Below are 18054 nucleotides of genomic sequence, written 5' to 3' on the forward strand. Positions count from 1 at the left end.
TGATGAGCCTGCTCACTGCTCTGCTTAAAATCCTCCAGGAGAGTTACCTTAGAAAGCCGTGTCATCTCCTTGAAATACCTGTTAGAGTAGCAAGAATGGGAATGTACAAGAAGGGGAAGAGCCCCAGATTATTTCCCCCAAACTCTCTCTTCTCCTCATCTTCCCTGTCACCATTCTCTTTTTCTTATGAGTTCTAGTCATGCTCACATCCTTGCTATTCCTTGAAGAGCCCAAGAGGCTCCTTGCTCTTACTTAGTTCAAAATGCTTTTCTTTCAGATATCTGCATGATTTATTCCCTCTCTCAGGCACCTGAAATGTCTTCCCTCACCTACCCTGTATAACATAGCTACTCCCTGGTTTTTTCTACAGAGGGCTTATGACTTATTTATTGTCTATTTCACTCCATTCCTTGTTAGGGTTTCTCTTCATCCTTCCTGAATGCCTGCTCAGCAGTTAGGCCTTCAGTAACTGTTGAGTGACTGGCTAGATTTCTCATTTCTTCCCTAGTGGCTTTTTCCTCTGCTGGAGAGCTATGCATGCCACCCTTGTTCTTTGGCGAGGGAAAAAGTAAGGCTCTCTTCCAGGTACCAAATATTTCTACAAAGGTAATCTGGGAGCTTCTTCCCCCTTTTCACTGCTCAGATTTTTGTGTTCTATTATTCTTTACCAGTCAAGCAAATGAGTTTGTTTTCTAAGTAACTTTCCTGTGTGTGAGATCAATGCTTTCCTTTTTCCTGCATTTGGTATCATTTTATGTATATACTTTAGCATTTTGTCATTTATTTCTTCATTCGGTTGGCATGTAGTTATTATAGCAGATGTTACAAACCAGGCTGGATCCCAGACTGGAAGTTAAGGCTTAAAGAGACAGAGAGTCTGATTTTCCTTTGAGGGGTTTAGAGTTTCAGTGTATGGTCAGAAGTGTCAGCCGTTGGGACAGGCAACTGCTATAAGGAATGCAGAGAGGGAGGTCAAAGCAAACAGGATGGTTCACTTAGGCCTACTTGAGAAGGATTGAGAATCTTGCCAGGTAAGGAGGTAGTAGGTAAAGGCTACTGTGATGGTAGGGAATGGTTTGGGCAAAGGCATGGAGAGTTCTGGTTTGTTGAGAGAAGCACAAATCGGTGCAAGTTGTTGGAGCTTAAAGTATAATGCAGGCTGTGGTGAGGGACAAGGCCCTGATAGTTATGTAAAGGCTGAATCTAGGCGCTTCTAAAGGATTATGTGTATCCTGTATAGAGGTTAGACTTCCATCCTGCAGCCCATGGATTTGGGCATGTGTATCACATATGAAGGGGGATAGGCGAGGAGGTGGCCTGGAAGGTTTTTTCTTTTGCATGCCTCGTCCCTGAGGCAAGGAGAATATTTTCTGTCATGTATTAATATATCTATATCCATGCAGATTATTTTCTCCTTTATATTAAGTTAATAGTGGGTGGCAGGGTTTAATTTTGATTCTCCTCACATGTACTTTTTGAGATAGATGCTTATTTAAACCTTTAATGATGGTTTTAAACCTTTAATGATGATCACATCTTTATCTGTAGCCCTGATCTGTTTTAACCTCTTATTATCCCATAGCATGTTTTCATCTTTAATTTTTTTTAAATTTTTTAATGTTTATTTATTTTGATAGAGAGACAGAGAGCGAGCAGGGGAGGGACACAGAGAGGGGAAGACACAGACTCCGAAGCAGGCTCCAGTCTCTGAGCTGTCAGCACAGAGCCCGACACAGGGCTCAAACTCACGAACTGTGAGATCATGACCTGAGCCGAACTCGGACGCTCAACCGACTGAGCCACCCAAGCGCCCCAGCATGTTTTCATCTTTATCTATTCCATCCTGTCCCAGTTTTTCTTTTTGTCAGGCAAATTAAAATTATTAAAAAAAAAAAAAAAGGAAAGCTTTGTTCTGAGAGTATTTGTGGTTTGGATTGTCAGATGCCAGACACTGTTACTGCATCTGGAAGTGGGATGGGGCAGGACTCCTTTCTAGGGCAGGCAGGCCAGTGCTTCTTACTCAGTTTTGCACTCCATGTGTATTAGGTGATTAGTAAATGTTGAGGGAATCATCCTGACTATTGTCAGCATAATTAAGTTCATATTTTTATAGCACAGTCTGCTACCTACTTTTTTACTTTGACATCCTGTAAACTTTCCTCTTTTCTTTTTTCTTTTCTTTTCTTTCCACTTTGCTTTGCTTTGCTTTTCTAATTTACATCCAAGTTAGTTAGCCTATAGTGCAACAATGATTTCAGGGGTAGATTCCTTAATGCCCCTTACCCATTTAGTCCATCCCCCCACCTCTCCAGTAATCCTTTGTTTGTTCTCCATATTTAAGAGTCTCTTATGTTTTGTCCCTTTCCCTGTTTTTATATTATTTTTGCTTCCCTTCCCTTATGTTCATCTGTTTTGTCTCTTAAAGTCCTCATATGAGTGAAGTCATATGATATTTGTCTTTCTCTGACTAATTTCGCTTAGCATAATACCCTCTAGTTCCATCCACGTGGTTGCAAATGGCAAGATTTCATTCTTTTTGATTGCCAAATAATACTCTGTTGTGTGTGTGTGTATATATACACACATATATATACCGCATCTTCTTTATCCATTCATCCATGGATGGGCATTTAGGCTCTTTCCATACATTGGCTATTGTTGATAGTGATGCTATAAACATTGGGGTGCATGTGTCCCTTTGAAACAGCAACCCTGTGTCCCTTGGATAAATACCTAGTAGTGCAAATACTGGGTTGTAGGGTAGTTCTATTTTTTGTTTTTTGGGGAATCTCCATACTGTTTTCTGGAGTGGCTGCACCAGTTTGCATTCCTACCAGCAGTGCTGCACCAGTTTGAATTCCCACCAGCACTGCAAAAGAGAGGATTCTCCGCATCCTCGCCAACATCTGTTGTTGCCTGAGTTGTTAATGTTAAACATTCTGACAGGTGTGAGTAGTATCTCATTGTGATTTTGATTTGTATTTCCCTGATGATGAGTGATGTTGAGCATTTTTTCATGTGTCTGTTTGCCATCTGGGTGTCTTCTTTGGATAAGTGTCTATTCATGTCTTTTGCCCAGTTCTTCACTGGGTTATTTGTTTTTTGGGTTTTGAGTCTGATAAGTTCTTTATAGATTTTTGATACTAACCCTTTATCTGATATGCCATTTGTGAATATCTTCTCCCATTCTGTCAGTTGCCTTTTAGTTTTACTGATTGTTTCCTTTGCTGTGCAGAAACTTTTTATTCTGATGAGGTCCCAATAGTTCATTTTTCTTTTATTTCCCTGGCTTCTGGAGACGTGTTGAGTAAGAAGTTGCTGCGGCCAAGATCAAAGAGGTTTTTGCCTGCTTTCTCCTTGATGATTTTGATGGCTTCCTGTCTTACATTGAGGTCTTTCATCCACTTTGAGTTTATTTTTGTGTATGGTGTAAGAAAGTGGTCCAGGTTCATTCTTCTGCATGTCACTGTCCAGTTTTCCCAGCACCACTTGCTGAAGAGACTGTCTTTATTCCATTGGATATTCTTTCCTGCTTTGTCAAAGATTATTTGGCCATACATTTGTGGGTCCATTTCTGGGTTCTATATTGTGTTCTGTTGATCTGAGTGTCTGTTTTTGTGCCAGAACCATACTGTCTTGTGGATTACAGCTTTGTAATACAGCTTGAAGTCCATCCTATAATCTTTTCTAAGCTCCTGACAAACTAAACTCTCTCTGTCCTTACAGTACTTCCAGGTATTTTCACTGCTTGGAATACTCTTTCTCTTGTCTGGCAAACCTTACACCTTCTAATAAGTCTTAACTGTGTTCCCTTCTGGGGAAGTCAGTCATCTCTGAGTAATTTAGGTGGAGTTAGTTACTCCTGTCAGCGTACAGTTTTGTGTTGAGGTTTGTTCTGCCTCTAGACAGTGAGTTTGGATGGTGAAGACAAACCTTATCTATTTCTCTGTCTCCAGTACTTTAGTCTGGTGCTTGGTAGTTTTGCTGAATGGGTAGTTTGTAAATTGTTCTAGGAAAGATTATGATAAGTGGAAGTATACCTAAAGTCAAGTCTGTGCTGGGGATGTTGAACATTGTCCATTCACTACTCAACCTAGACTAGGCCTTTATGCAGGTGCATGTATGACAGAGTGTTTCAGAACTGGTATATAGAAACAACACCTTTTGTAAACTTGTGAAGTTAGAAAATTTGTTCTTACTAGGAAGGATTTTGAGTAGGCAAGTAATACAATCAGGTCAGTGACTGAATCACAGAAATAGGAAGTTGGGAGGAGGAAGATTAGAGGCTGGCTTTTCCCCCAGGAGTCCAGGGAGAGATAAGGAAGTCTCCTCAATGATGTGGTAGAGGGAATGGTAAATAAAGGGGAAGAGTTCCTCCTGGGAATGCTTATATGCTTTTTGGGAGAAATGACCGCCAACCTTAAGCACACGATAATTCAGTGCTGATGACTGCATCATCTCCTCTGCAGAGACTGCCCTAAACCATCATGGAGGTGGCTGAGGTAGAGAGTCCTCTGAACCCCAGCTGTAAGATCATGACCTTCAGACCCTCCATGGAGGAGTTCCGGGAGTTCAACAAATACCTCGCGTACATGGAGTCTAAAGGAGCCCATCGAGCGGGTCTTGCAAAGGTGATTATCCTCAGATCCTTTAAGCCAAAAACAATCACTTGGCCTTTCATTTATGCTCTTAGTTTTCATGATATGGGAGATTGTTTATTCCAAAGGAAGATATTTGCAAATTTTTTTCTTGATAACCATGCAGGGCATTTGATTTCTTCACAGAATAATTATCTTATTTTTCAGTTAACTATTTATGCTAGGTTATGTTCTAGGGATTTTTTTAATTTTAATTTAAAATGTTTTTTTTATTTAAACAAAACAAAACAAGAATGGCTCCTAGAAACCAAAGATATCCATGTACGGGGCTCCAGAGGGGTGAGAACTATTCCTTCAACCCTAGGTGACCACTAATCTACTTTCTTTCTCTGTAGATTTGCCTGTTTTCATTTCTTTTCAGTTACTTGCTTAGCAAGTGTGGAGAGTGCTTGCTACATACCAGGCCTGATGCCAGGTGCTGGGGGGGGTATGATGGGATAGAACAGACCATGTTTCTGCCCCTGTTGAGCGTATATTGTAGTGGTAGCCTCTTTGGGTGGTGAACTAAGGACATTTAAGCAGAGACCCAGAAGATATAAAGAAACCAAGATGTGGGGACACAAAGAATAGCAGGTCCAGAGGCCTGGAGGCTGACCTGAGCTTCAAGTGTGAGAGGAAGGTGGTCTGTGGAATTGGGGCTCAATGAGCAGGGGAAGAGGTTGGTAAGTAAGGTGAGGGCCCTTGAAGGGACCAGATCATACTGGGCTTGCCTGGCCTTAGTAAGGATTGGGGGTTTATTCTAAGTGCAATGGGAAGCATTGGTGGGCTTAAAGCAGAGGAGTGGAGGACATGGTGGCTATTTGTATGTTTGTTGTTTTTGTGTCATTATTTTGAAAATGTCACAATGGCTCCTGCATGAAGAATGGATGTGAGGAGACAGAGTGGATACAGGGACTCCTGCCAAGGGTAGTTGTGATATACTGAGGGTCACAGAAAGCACTGAGGAATGCATTGCAGGTTTGTACCCATAGACCCAAAGTTAGAACTCTGTTTTTCTTAATGTTTATTTTTGAGAGAGACAGAGACAGAACATGAGAATGGTCAGGGCAGAAAGAGATGAAGTCACAGAATCTGAAGCAGGCTTCAGGCTCTGAGCTGTCAGCACAGAGCCTGATGTGGGGTTTGAACTCAAAAGCTGTGAGACCATGACCTGAGCCGAAGTCGGACACTCAACCAACTGAGCTACCCAGGTGCCCCCCCCCCAAAGTTAGAATTTTGAAAGAGAGATCGTCTGTATAATTCATCCTTTGATCTCAACCTAAGATGGATTTTCTGTCCTTTCTATAATGGAAATATATTTCAATCAGAAAGCTTCCCTCATAAGAGGCTGGGGGTGAGGGAGGGAAAAATTTTACCTCAGAAGAGTATATTTTATTGCACTTACTTCATTTTATTATTCTAAATGTTAAACTTGTGATCTGGGTTTCTGTAGATTTGTCGGCATCACCTCATAAGTTCCTGAGCCCTGTCAGAGCCTGCTCAACTGTATCTGGGTTATGGGTTCTCCTTGGAATCCCCATCTCTGAGGGGAGGTCCAGTAACATTAAGAGCAGATATCCAAGGAGAGAACTTCCAGAACTGCAGGGGTTGGTGTTCAAGTCCTCCTGCATCTGGATGCTCCTGCTTGTGCTGGCATCTATCCCCTGAGGTCTGTCAGTTTGTTATGTATCGTTCAAGTCCCTCCTGAAAAGGTTTAAAATTTGGTGATATGAAGTAGAACGAAGGTTTATTAGAGGTGGGTGAGAGATAGAAAAGGAAGCTAAAGATAAAACAAAGAGAAAAGTAAAGAGGTTTATAATGAATTTCTCAGGTGAGGAATCCTTACTTTAACCTATTTATTGAGTTAGCTCTTAAAGAACTCCTTTATGGAACCTCAACACCGGATTATCTTTGAAGAGAAAAATAATTCTTGAGTTGAAGAGAATGTCATTTCAGAATCATTTGACACATATAATTTTGATCATAAACTAGTAGTGGGTTAGCAAGGATTTGGGCTTTATTTAGGTGGAGGGAAATTGGGGGTGACAGGTTGTCCCCTTCTCTGGGCTTTGAATGCAGCCCTTTGTCCTGTTTTTCTTGCTTTTTGTTTCTTGAAAACATAGATCTTACTGTGTTCCACTGAGATTAGTGAGTGTCCTGTGGTAGGGTGGCACATTTAGTAACACTAGGCGGGGAAGTAGCACACACACACCCTCACAAGGGAGTTGCAGGCTCACAGGGTACACTTTTGCTGCTGTTGGCATTATGAATGGCAATTAGTTTCTGAATGTTGAACAAAACACACCTGAGTCTAGACATTTTTTTTTTTTTGAGGGAGAGAGAATCCCAGAAGGGGCAGAGAGAGAGAGAAGCACGGCTCACCCAAAGCAGGGCTTGAGCTCACCAGAAGCCAGGCTCGTGCTCACCTAAAGGGGGGCTTGAGCTCACCCAATGTGGAACTTGAAGTCATGAACTGTGACATCATGACCTGAACTGAAGTCAGATGCTTAACTACTGAGGCATCCAGGCGCCCCTAGACACTTTTTTTTTTTTTTTTTTAGTGAGATTTATTGACAAAGTTGGAGAAATTCATTTATTCAATCTTGTGATAATTTTCTTTTACTTATACTAGGAATACAATGAACTGGTTTTTTTTTTTTTTTGGATTTTTTTTGTGGATTTTTTGGCCATTTGTGTTATCTTTTACATGAAGTCACATAAAGTCAGTTTCACCTACTTACCATTTTTTTTTTTTTTCTGGAAGTTGCAGCAATAGCAAACATGTAAAACTTCACCAAATCAAATTGTAAAAATCAAAACTATATTAATGCTGCTAGTTTGCTTTGAGGTCAAGTCCTGGAGACAGAACCACTTATGAGATTCTTTGTTAATGCACAATTTAATGAATTGCTCTTAAAATATGATTTGGAGAAAATGGTTCAGTAGTTCCAATAGTAGTGACTTTGGCCTTAGATTTTTCTTTAATCAACATTTTTTAGATTTATACTTTGGATTTAATTTTTATTTCCATAGTGAGAGATTTGACACCCTGACTTCTATGTAAAAGGTGGTGGTCAAGTTGGGAAAGTAAAGAATGTCAGTCTCTTTAAATTAAATGTAAAACTTACATTGTTTTTGTGGAGAAGGATTATGATGAACCTTTAATTACATATGAAATGGATAAAATTATTCCACAACAGTAATCTGGACATAGACTACCCTGGGCTATAGGTTATGCACATTACATAATTTTGTGTCCTTAAAGTGTGAAGAAAGATTGTAAGATGCACTGTTCTTCCCCTTCCTGCTTCTTCCTCAGTAGGTAAATGGTGATAATAGCAATTTATTTCAACGTAAGTAGTACAAATATAGATTTCAGTTAGAAAATTACTATTGGATATCCAGTCCAGGCTGGGATTGGGGAAATGGTGAAATAAAATAACATGTATGTATTCGTTTTGATAGAATAATCAAGAAGGTAAACTTTAGGAGGAATAGTTTTTTCCTTCAGTTAGACTGATTGTAAAAGTTTAACTTTGAAATGTTTTAAAACCCTAAGTATGTTGTGCTTCCATTTCCTGTGTAAGAGAATCTGATGTGTTGATACTTAAAATTATAGTCCAAAAGTAAGATTTTTGTTATAGACCTGAACTTACAAATTTTTAAAGTTCTGTCTGAACATTTTTATCAAAAGTAAGTGTGAACACATACATGAAATATTTAGAAAGATAATGTTTAATGTTCTAAATTAAAATTCTCTAAATTTAGAAAATTGCTACAAAACTTTTTTTTCACAAGACAGGAAAATACTAAGCTCTAAATATAATATTAATTTTGATTGTAGATGTATTTATTTCTAAACAAGAGCCTGAATCAATCCATGTTTATTTGTTTGAATTACTTGCACTTATTTCTGATGAAAAAGTTAGCATTTATAACCTTTTTCCCTTTCAGTATATTATGAAGACAATTTAATGTATTTATCCATATCCATTTGGTACGATTATCCATATTCTTTTAAAGTATTGAGTATGGGGGTACCTGGGTAACTCAGTTGAATAAGCGTCTGACTCTTGATTTTGGCTCAGGTCATGATCACACGATTCATGAGTTCAAGCCCTACATTGGGTTCTGCGCCGACAGTGTAGCTCCTGCTTGGGATTCTCTCTCTCTCTCTCCTTCTCTCTCTACCCCTCCCCTGCTGTGTCTCTCTCTCTCAAAAAGAAATAAAAAAAAAAGTGAGAATAGAGACAATCATATTATATGCTATTGAAAACATATACTCAAGGGGCGCCTGGGTGGCTCAGTTGGTTTAGTGTCTGACTTGTGTAAACAATTCAGAGCCTGGAGCCTCCTTCAGATTCTGTGTCTCTCTCTTTCTCTGCCTCTCCACTCTCTGCCTGCTCCACTCTGTCTCTACCTCTCAAAAAGAAATAAACATTAAAAAAAACAACAACACATACCCAATACTTTATTTTTCAATGTTTATTTATTTTTGAGAGAGAAAGTGCATGTACATGCATGTGTGCAAGGAAGGGGCACAGAGAGAGGGGGACAGAGAATTCCAAGCAGGCTCCGCACGGTCAGTGCTGAGCCTGACATGGGACTTGAACTCATGAACTGTAAGATTGTGACCTGAGCTGAAACCAAGAGTCAAATGGTTAACCCACTGAGCCACCTGGGCATCCCTCTATTCTCACTTTAAACTAACATACCTTGGATGCAATAAAATGTGAAATATCTCTGTATTGCTGATGAAAATTAAATTAACTTTAGATTCGACAGTGCCCTGTTGATTTTTTTTTTTTTTTTTGGTAGTAAATACTGTGTTTTATCAGCTGTGTAACATTGGACAAATCACTCATTCTTCTGTCCCCGTTTTCTCATTTCATGAAGCTTGACCTAGAGTTTTCACAAAAGCTACTTGCAGGAACACTGTAGATCTGAATATGAAAGACAAAACCTTAAAACACTTATAGTATAACATAGAATGCCTTCATGCTCCAGAGTAGGAAATTTTTTTTTTTAAACCAAAGGTCAAAGCAGCAAAATGAACAAATTGGATTTTGTTAAGATTAAGAACTTAATGTTTATCAAAATATACTCTTAAGGTTGGAGGGCAAGTTATAGAGTAAGAGAAGATACTTGATATATACACACATATACATATAGATATTTGCAAATGTATATATACATGATCCAAGAATAACCAGACTATATAAAGAATTCCTATACATTAAGAAGAAAAAGACCAACAGTGTAGTAGTAAGATGGTTAAGAGTTGAGTAAGCACTTTATAAAAGGGGATATTCATAGGGAATATATAAAGAGATTTCTTTAATAATTAAGAAAATGCAAATAAGGTCCACAATTGACTACCATTATAGAACTTATGAGAAAGACTAAAATTTAAATGATCGGCAATATAAAGTGATGATGAAGATGTGAAGCAACAGGAATGCTCCATACACTGCTGGTGGGAGTTATTGGTAATAACTGTTAAATTTGATCTATACATATCCTATGTCCCAATAATTTCACTGTTAGGAGTGTCTGTGTATACGAGTTTATTTTAGAGAACTGTGTGCTCATATGCAGCAGAAGATGCATGCAATATTATTAATAGCTGTGTTCTTTGCAAAAGCCAATAAACAGAAAAAAACAAGTGACAACTAAATGGTCATCCATTTATGGATAAATATTTGTATGAAGGAATATTGAGTAGGAATGAAAATCAATGAACTTCAGCTATGTAGGTCATAATATGTGTTTTTTTTTTAATAAAGTTAATTTATTTATTTTTAGAGACAGTGAGTGAGCTTGCACAAGAGCAGGGGAGGGGCAGATAGACAGGATAGAGAGGGAGAGAGAGAATCCCAAGCAGTCTCCATGCTGACAGTGTAGAAGCAGATGCGGGGCTCAAACTCATGAACCATAATCATAGGCCATCATATTTGACCCCTAACAAAAATATTGAGTGAAATAGAAAAGATAAACCTCAAAGAAGATATGTATATATGGATGATTATATTTCCGTACATTTCAAAAAAAAAAAAAAAAAACAAACGGTGCTGGGATGCATACCCAGGCATAAAACTATAAACTCCAGCAAGGAAATGAATATCATAAATGCTATGTGAGTGGTTACCTTTTGGGCAAGAAAGGGATGTGTTTGATGGGCAGTTGGAGGTACTCTGGTGTTTGCTTTATAATAATTCACAGTTATATATTTGTGATTGTGCATTTTATTAACGTGTGCTATGTTTTGCGATTAATTTTTTAAAGTTTATCTTAAAAATTAAAACAATTTCTAAAGGTGAATAAATTCCAGCTATAAATCATGACTTTATAACTTTGTCCCTTCTAATTTTAATCACATGAACATATGTTTTTGGTCTTATTGTTAATGATCTTTTCATTGTTTTTTTAAAAATTTTTTTAAAAGACAATTTTAAAAAAAAATTATTTATTTATTTTAGAGAGAGAGAAAGCGAGAGTGTGAGTGAGGCAGAGGGGCAGAGGGAGAGAGAGGGAGAATCTTAAGCAGGTTCCATGCTCAGTGTGGAGCCTGACGCAGGGCTCAATCCCATAACCCTGAAATCATGACCTGAGCTGAAATCGAGAGATGGATGCTCAACCAACTGATCCACCCAGGTGCCCCTAATCTTTTCATTGTTAATAACCAAGTGTTTAAATAGTGTTGGAAAAGAGTGGTGTGCTGAACAACCTCATACAGGAACATAAAAGTTGATAATGCACGTCTCTTTCTAACTTTGTGTTCAGTTATGTCATGTTGGTAAGCTCAAATTAGCCATGGTGGGAATAATTACATCATGGAAATAAGCAAGAGCTACAAACCAGGGTTTTCTCTACCTTCCTGGAAACTGATTGTTAAACATTTACTAACACACCAACCACTATGCTGTTTGCTGTATTGTGTGAGAGGTATTTAAAGAGAATAATACTGACTAAACAAATGTTTACTTATTTTTTATCATATTAATATAGGCATTATTTGAACTTCAAGTTATTTTGCTTCTATGTATCTCTTCATTTTACCTTTAAAATTGAGAGGTTAATAGTATCAACTAAAAAATAAGTTGATAAAAGTATAGTTGATATAAAAGTACTATTTGGTATAGTGCACAATAAGTTTTGCTATTTCTAAAAAATCATATCAGTAAGGTGAATATTTAAGAGAATGCAAGTATTTCCCTTCATCTGCATCCTCATTGTTCTTTTACGCATTTGTTATAGAAATGCTGAGAAATTCTTTGTTTGTATTCCTTTGGAATATTTTCCAGATAATATTTTATTTATTATTTTATTTTTAGGTGATTCCTCCTCGGGAATGGAAGCCAAGGCAGTGCTATGATGACATTGATAATTTGCTTATTCCAGCACCGATTCAGCAGATGGTCACAGGGCAGTCGGGACTGTTCACTCAATACAACATCCAGAAAAAAGCCATGACAGTGAAAGAGTTCAGGCAGCTGGCTAACAGTGGCAAGTGAGTGCATGCGGTTTGCTGTTTTTATTTTTTTCAGAGATATACATGAACATGGGAGGAAACCAAATAGAGGAGCTTGGGATGAAAAGCAGTGGTTTTCTGCATATCTTCTTTCAGTTTTCATTTAACTGTTCCTGTTTTCTCTTCGTCAGGTGGTTGCCTGATTACATTTAGTTTACTCCTGAGGAAGTTGTTTCTCGTTTTATCATCTTATTCATAATATCTATAAATGGTTTTTTCTATATTTTAGTTGCCCTGAGATTTTGATTCTACACATTATTCATATTTGTTAGGCAAATTTTCTTCTTTGTGTCAGAGTGCTTAAATCTTTTTTTTTTTTCCTTTTTTTTGGCAACTCTGAGGTAAACTTTTATTTCTTTCTTGGCTGACAGGACTTTTCACACCCATGCTCCTCCCAGCACCTTTTTCCTGTCCACACAGTGGCAGCGTATTCCAAAAGGTACCATAGCCATGTGGTTGGGGAGTCACTTCACGTTCCAGGCTTTTGGAGTTGGGGGCTTGGGAATACTGTCCACCCCCAACAAATTTTTACCAGCAAGAGGCCATGATATCCCCAGCCCCCAAACCTGTATCCTGGTGGGAGGTGGCAATGCCCCCTTAGCTCTTCACACCTTAGAGAAGCAGGACCATAGAGGGTAAGCCACAGGCCCCCCAGCTCCAGTAGCTCCCAACACTGGCCCCTGCCCAGGTCACAATCCCAGCCCCATTACCAGGCAGCAGAAGTCTTTCCTTCTCCTTTGGCTTCAGTGTCAGATGAGCCCTCCATACTAGGCAAGACAGAGGCAAAGCTGGAAGTAGCAACAGTGGCAGAAAAGGAAGCAGGCACTGAGATTGGTGGGTTTCTGGGCCAACAGCATGGGGCCAAAGGCTTTCCCAAAGTCAGGGCAAGCTGTCTGTTCATGCAGCTCTGAGGATGGCCAGTATGTGGGTGTAGTTGGCTATGACACAGGTGTTTGGACACAATTCTGCCCAGATGCTAGCCGATGGCATACCAGTGATGGCATACCTGGTATCATAGGCTGGTTTCACCTCATGGGGGTTCCGCTGATCAGACCTTCTGATATTGGTTACCACAGTCCAGCTCTCAGGGAAGAATTGCAGTAGCCTGCCATGCACCTTTATGTCTCAGTTCTGATTCAGGTAATAGATAACAGGTGATGCAGTGCCCACTGCCATGTGGATTGTCAGCATGCTTCATGTTCCCCAGCCTATTGACTGAATAACATACCACCATGGCCTTGATTGTGCCTGTGGATGACATAGCCACCTAGCACCCAACATAGGGACAGATTATAGCATCCATGTGGGCCATGAGGACCCCAGTGCTTTGACAGCTAGGCTCATGGCCTTCTGTTCAGGCAGTCTGGTCCCTGCAGAAGCTGCATGGTGAAATAGCCCATTGGCTCACTAGCTGCCCATCATGCTGGTGCCCACTCTATTTTAGGGCCTCTGCCTCAGCCAGCACATGGCCATCCAGTGCTGCCCCCAGGAAGTTCTCCTTGATACAGATGCTGCAGGATACAGTATAGTCCGGGGCCAGGTACTTGGGCATGATGGGTAGTCCCTCCTCCCACACTGTGAGCCCCACACTGGTCTCCCCATTGCCACTGCTGCAGCCCATGCTGCCCGTCCCTTTGGCCTCTGCTTCCTGGTTCTCCTGTCTACCCCAAGGGCTACTTGCTGCTGCCCATTTCCCTTTGGGGACCTCAAGCAGGGCTCCCTGGGCCACCAGTTGCTAGTACTCCTTGGTGATCTGTGCTGCAGTGCCCTTACTCTACAGAGGCTGCAGCTCACCACCATCCTGCCTGCTGAAGCTCTCCCTCAGGGGGCTGACTGTGGTGGAAGTGGCTGTGGCCCTGGGAGTCCCACTCCCCACCAAGGCCTGATCAGATGCTCCTGATTGGTGGTGGGAGGGTAGCAGGGGACAGGGCAGGTAACTCTTCACACCAATCTTGGCCCAGCCAGGATCCAAGGGCTGAGACACAGAACCTGGGAGAGCCTCACTTAGGGACTGTGGCTGGCATGGGTTGGGTTGTCCATGACAGCAGTGTCTTCATCCCCCCGATATGAAGGACACGGCCCAGGCTCATGGTGCCACCCTCCTCTAACTCGGCCTCCTCCACTTGATGCAGCTGGGGACAGGGTGGCTGAGCCTGGTGTGAGGCAGGGTGAGGCAGGGAAGGCAGCAGAGACTCTTCTTGTGCCTTGTGGTCACTTGTAGGTCACCAAGTCCTCTGCTGCCCTTAGGGCCTGGGAAAGGACCCATCAGGGTGGTGAGCATTTTTCTCTGCTCTCCGCACTGTTGGTTGTACCTGCTACCCAGTGCCATACACCATGCCATACCCCTGACAGTGTTTAAGTCTCAGATGATAAATTATATGTTTAGAAGATGAATAATTTAAAAAGAAAACCCTTGAATGACTTAGAGGGCCACCATTATTGTATTAGCATTATTGTAATTATACCTATTGCTGTGTGGCAAATTACCCCAAATCTTATAGCTTAAATCAATAAACATTTATTTAATATTTTAGTTTCTGAAGGTTAGGAATCTGGGAGTGGCGTGGCTGGGTGACTGTGGCTCAGGGCCTCTCGTGAGGTTACAGTCAAGATGTTAGGAGGGTGGGGCTGTTATCATCTGAAAGATTGACTGTGACTGAAAGATCCTATTTTAAGATTGCTCCACTTACATGGCTATTGGCTAGAGTCCTGAGTTCTTTGCCACATGGACTGCTCTTCATGTTGTGGTAGCTGGCTTCTTCCAGAGCTGGTGATCCAAGAGAGTAACCAAGATGGAAGCCACAGTATCTTTTCATGATCTGTTTCTTGACTATCCCTTCTGTGTTATTTTGTTTCTTACAAGCCAGTTGCAAAGTGAATCCAATAGTTAAGGGGAGGAGAATTAAGCTCCACTTCTTGAAAGGAGGAGTATTAAAGAATTTATGAACATATTTAGAAACCACTACAGTTATTAAGTTACCTTTTTAAAATTTTTAAAATATGTTTATTTATTTTTGAGAGACAGAGAGAGACAGCGTGAGTGGGGTGGGGCAGAGAGAGAGGGAGACACAGAATCCGAAGCAGGCTCCAAGCTGTCAGCACAGAGCGTGACCCAAGGCTTGAACCCACGAACTGTGAGATCATGACCTTGCAGAAGTTGGATGCTCAGCTGACTGAGCCACCCAGGTGCCCCTAAATTACCTTTTTAAAAAAAGTTTCTGTTATGGTAGTTAAGACCCTAGATCAAAACATTAATTTGAAAAAAAGAATTAGAACCCCAAACCAACCAACTAATCAGCCAGTCAAAAAACATTGCCTAAATTCTCTGGATAGGTGTGTGTGAAATTATGCTCTTTGGATGAATTTAGTTTATATCCTTTTAAAAGAAATTTATATTTGACATAGTAAGCACTTCATGGTACTTGAAGAATCTTAATTCTATGTATAATTTTTTTTAAATGTTTATTTGTGAGAGAGATACAGACAGAGTGTGAGTGGGGGAGCGGCAGAGAGAGAGGGAGACACAAAATCTGAAGCAGGCTCCAGGCTCTGAGCTGTCAGCACAGAGCCCGATGTGGGGCTCAAACTCATGAACCGTGAGATCATGACCTGAGCCGAAGTCAGACGCTCAACCGACTGAGCCACCCAGGCACCCTTTAATTGTGTGTATAAAGTTTCTATGGAGCATTGTAGTTATTTCAAAGGAATTGAAATTTTTATATTTAATGTGAGTCCCTTCTTTTAAATTAAAAAAAAAAAAATTAACGTTTATTTATTATCGAGAGACAGAGAGACAGAGCATGAGCAGGGGAGGGGCAGAGAGAGGAGACACAGAATCCGAAGCAGGCTCCAAGCTCCAAGCTGTCAGCACAGAGTCCGACACAGGGCTCAAACTGAAAAACTGTGAGATCATGACCCGAGCCGAAGTTGGACGCTCAACCGACTGAACCACCTAGGTGCCCTGCTTCTTTTAAATTTTTGATAAGCATTAGTAAAGCCTCATTGTTTCAGATCTCATTAATTGAGATGTGAAACTTTTATCACTGACTGGACTAGTTTGTATTCAAACTCTTTTAAGAACTCTTTTAACAACTTACTAGTGCAATGCTATTGAAACAAGATAGTGGAAGAAAATTTACCCAAGTTTTTATAAGTATGAATGTTTTACTGTGTTCTGTTATTTATCTTCTAGCACCCATTTCCAGAGTCATTTTTAAAGTGTTAATTAAATAGGTTCATTTAGTGGAACATCTGCTTGGCTACTTTGATATTTTAGGAGACAATTTTTTTTTTTTTACATATATTTATTTTTGAGAAACAGAGTGAGACAAAGCGTGAGCAGGGAGGGGCAGAGGGAGAAGGAAACACAGAATCTGAAGCAGGCTCCAGGCTCTGAGCAAGTGGTCAGCACAGAGCCTGATGTGGGACTCGAACCCACGAACTGTGAGATCGTGATCTGAGCCAAAATCGGTCGCTCAGCCGACTGAGCCACCCAGGCACCCCAGGAGACAATTTGTACTTGAAAGTAATCAGACTATACTTACTAGGAAATGTTTGTTAATACCTTTAGTAATCATTTATAATCACCACACGAAAAGCTCAAAGTGCCATGGAGTTTCAAAGGAAAATAAGACTTCTGTGGTTGTTAATCAGGATAGGAATGATTTCATTTTGTAGTGCTGTTGAGATGGATTTTGAAGATGGTCAGAAATGTTTTCATTAGTTACAAAAGTAACACATTCTTATTTGAAAATTCAAACATTTTAGAAACACAGAATTTTAACACCCAGAGACAATAGTTGTTAATAATACATGGTAATTCAAAATATTGATGAGAAAAGAGACTGGAAGACCTTTTTTTCTTGTCATAGAGAAACTTTGATCATCATCTGTAGCCCATGTGATTACCTGAGCATGGTATTAGTTTTCTATTTAGAGGGAATTTAATTTACTGGGCACTTACTTTGTTTATATATCTGTTCAATTTTTGCGCAGATGGCTTGTTTGTAGATTGTTCCTGAAGATAGCCATTCAGGTGATGTTGTTTGTTTTGTGTACCACTTTATACTCAATACCTGGTACAGTATCTGGGATATAGTAGGTCCTATTTCAGTATATGTTGATTGAATGATTAGTGCCATGAAAGCCAAAATATACTTGAGGTGGTGTCAATTATTGGACAGATTGTTGTGATTTTCTTAATAACAGAATGTACATTTCTTGACTTTCTGAAGTTTAAAAATGATTTTTAAAAATAATTGGCTCTTTTTTTAGTTGTGAAATATATTATAAGTTGCATGAAAGGTTATTCCATGTTAAAGTTTATTTTTTAGTTGGATTAATTTTGTTATAATTGCTACAATGTTAAAATACTTTTGAGAATTCTCTTTTTATATTTCATCTGCCAATTCCATGTGGAAATTTATTTCAAATGGCAATGAAATGGGTTTCTAAGCCTCAATCCAAGGCTCTTGCTTGTTCACTTACAGCTGTACTAGTGTCAAATGGTGTTCATTGTGGTTGTAGGATGGTCCTGAGGTGGGGTTAATTTTCATGGGAGGCAGGAGGCATCCTCCTGGTTTTTCTGTTCATCTGGTTTCCTTCATTCAGTACATGTCCTTGTATAATGTGCTTGGTATAAACAGTAGACAGGATAACATGCTCATTTGGTTGACAACACAACTTAATCCAACGAAAATCTAGAAACCTCCAACATAGCACTACTATAATAAAACTTTATGGAGGTAAGTAATATGCTCTCTTGTATCACTTACATTACTGATCTATACTTTCTTCTAGGAGTGGAGCTATGTGCTTTACATAATTATGTGATAGCATGCTCACAGTAATTCAATTGATATTATCCTGTTTTATAGAGGAATAACT

General features: G+C 39.8%; 1 protein-coding gene and 1 pseudogene across 19 annotated transcripts in view; one reads left to right on the forward strand and one right to left on the reverse strand.

Annotated features, from left to right (window-relative positions):
• Window positions 1-18054, forward strand: part of KDM4C (lysine demethylase 4C) — a 437058-nt gene that overhangs the window by 33843 nt on the left and 385161 nt on the right. For 16 of the 19 annotated variants that reach the window (XM_053907888.1, XM_053907903.1, XM_053907887.1 and 13 more), the window contains 2 exons: window positions 4470-4631; window positions 11972-12147. In XM_053907888.1, coding sequence (XP_053763863.1) covers window positions 4488-4631; window positions 11972-12147 — 320 coding nt within the window. In that variant the 5' untranslated portion in view covers window positions 4470-4487. Of the gene's footprint in view, window positions 1-4469; window positions 4632-11971; window positions 12148-18054 lie in introns of those variants that run through there. The other 3 variants (XM_053907897.1, XM_053907898.1, XM_053907900.1) reach the window with 2 other exon arrangements.
• Window positions 12936-14509, reverse strand: LOC109260113 (prolyl hydroxylase EGLN2-like; annotated as a pseudogene).

This window comes from Panthera pardus, unplaced genomic scaffold, assembly GCF_024362965.1.
Source record: "Panthera pardus isolate Hobbes unplaced genomic scaffold, ASM2436296v1 HiC_scaffold_20, whole genome shotgun sequence".
NCBI lineage: Eukaryota > Metazoa > Chordata > Mammalia > Carnivora > Felidae > Panthera > Panthera pardus.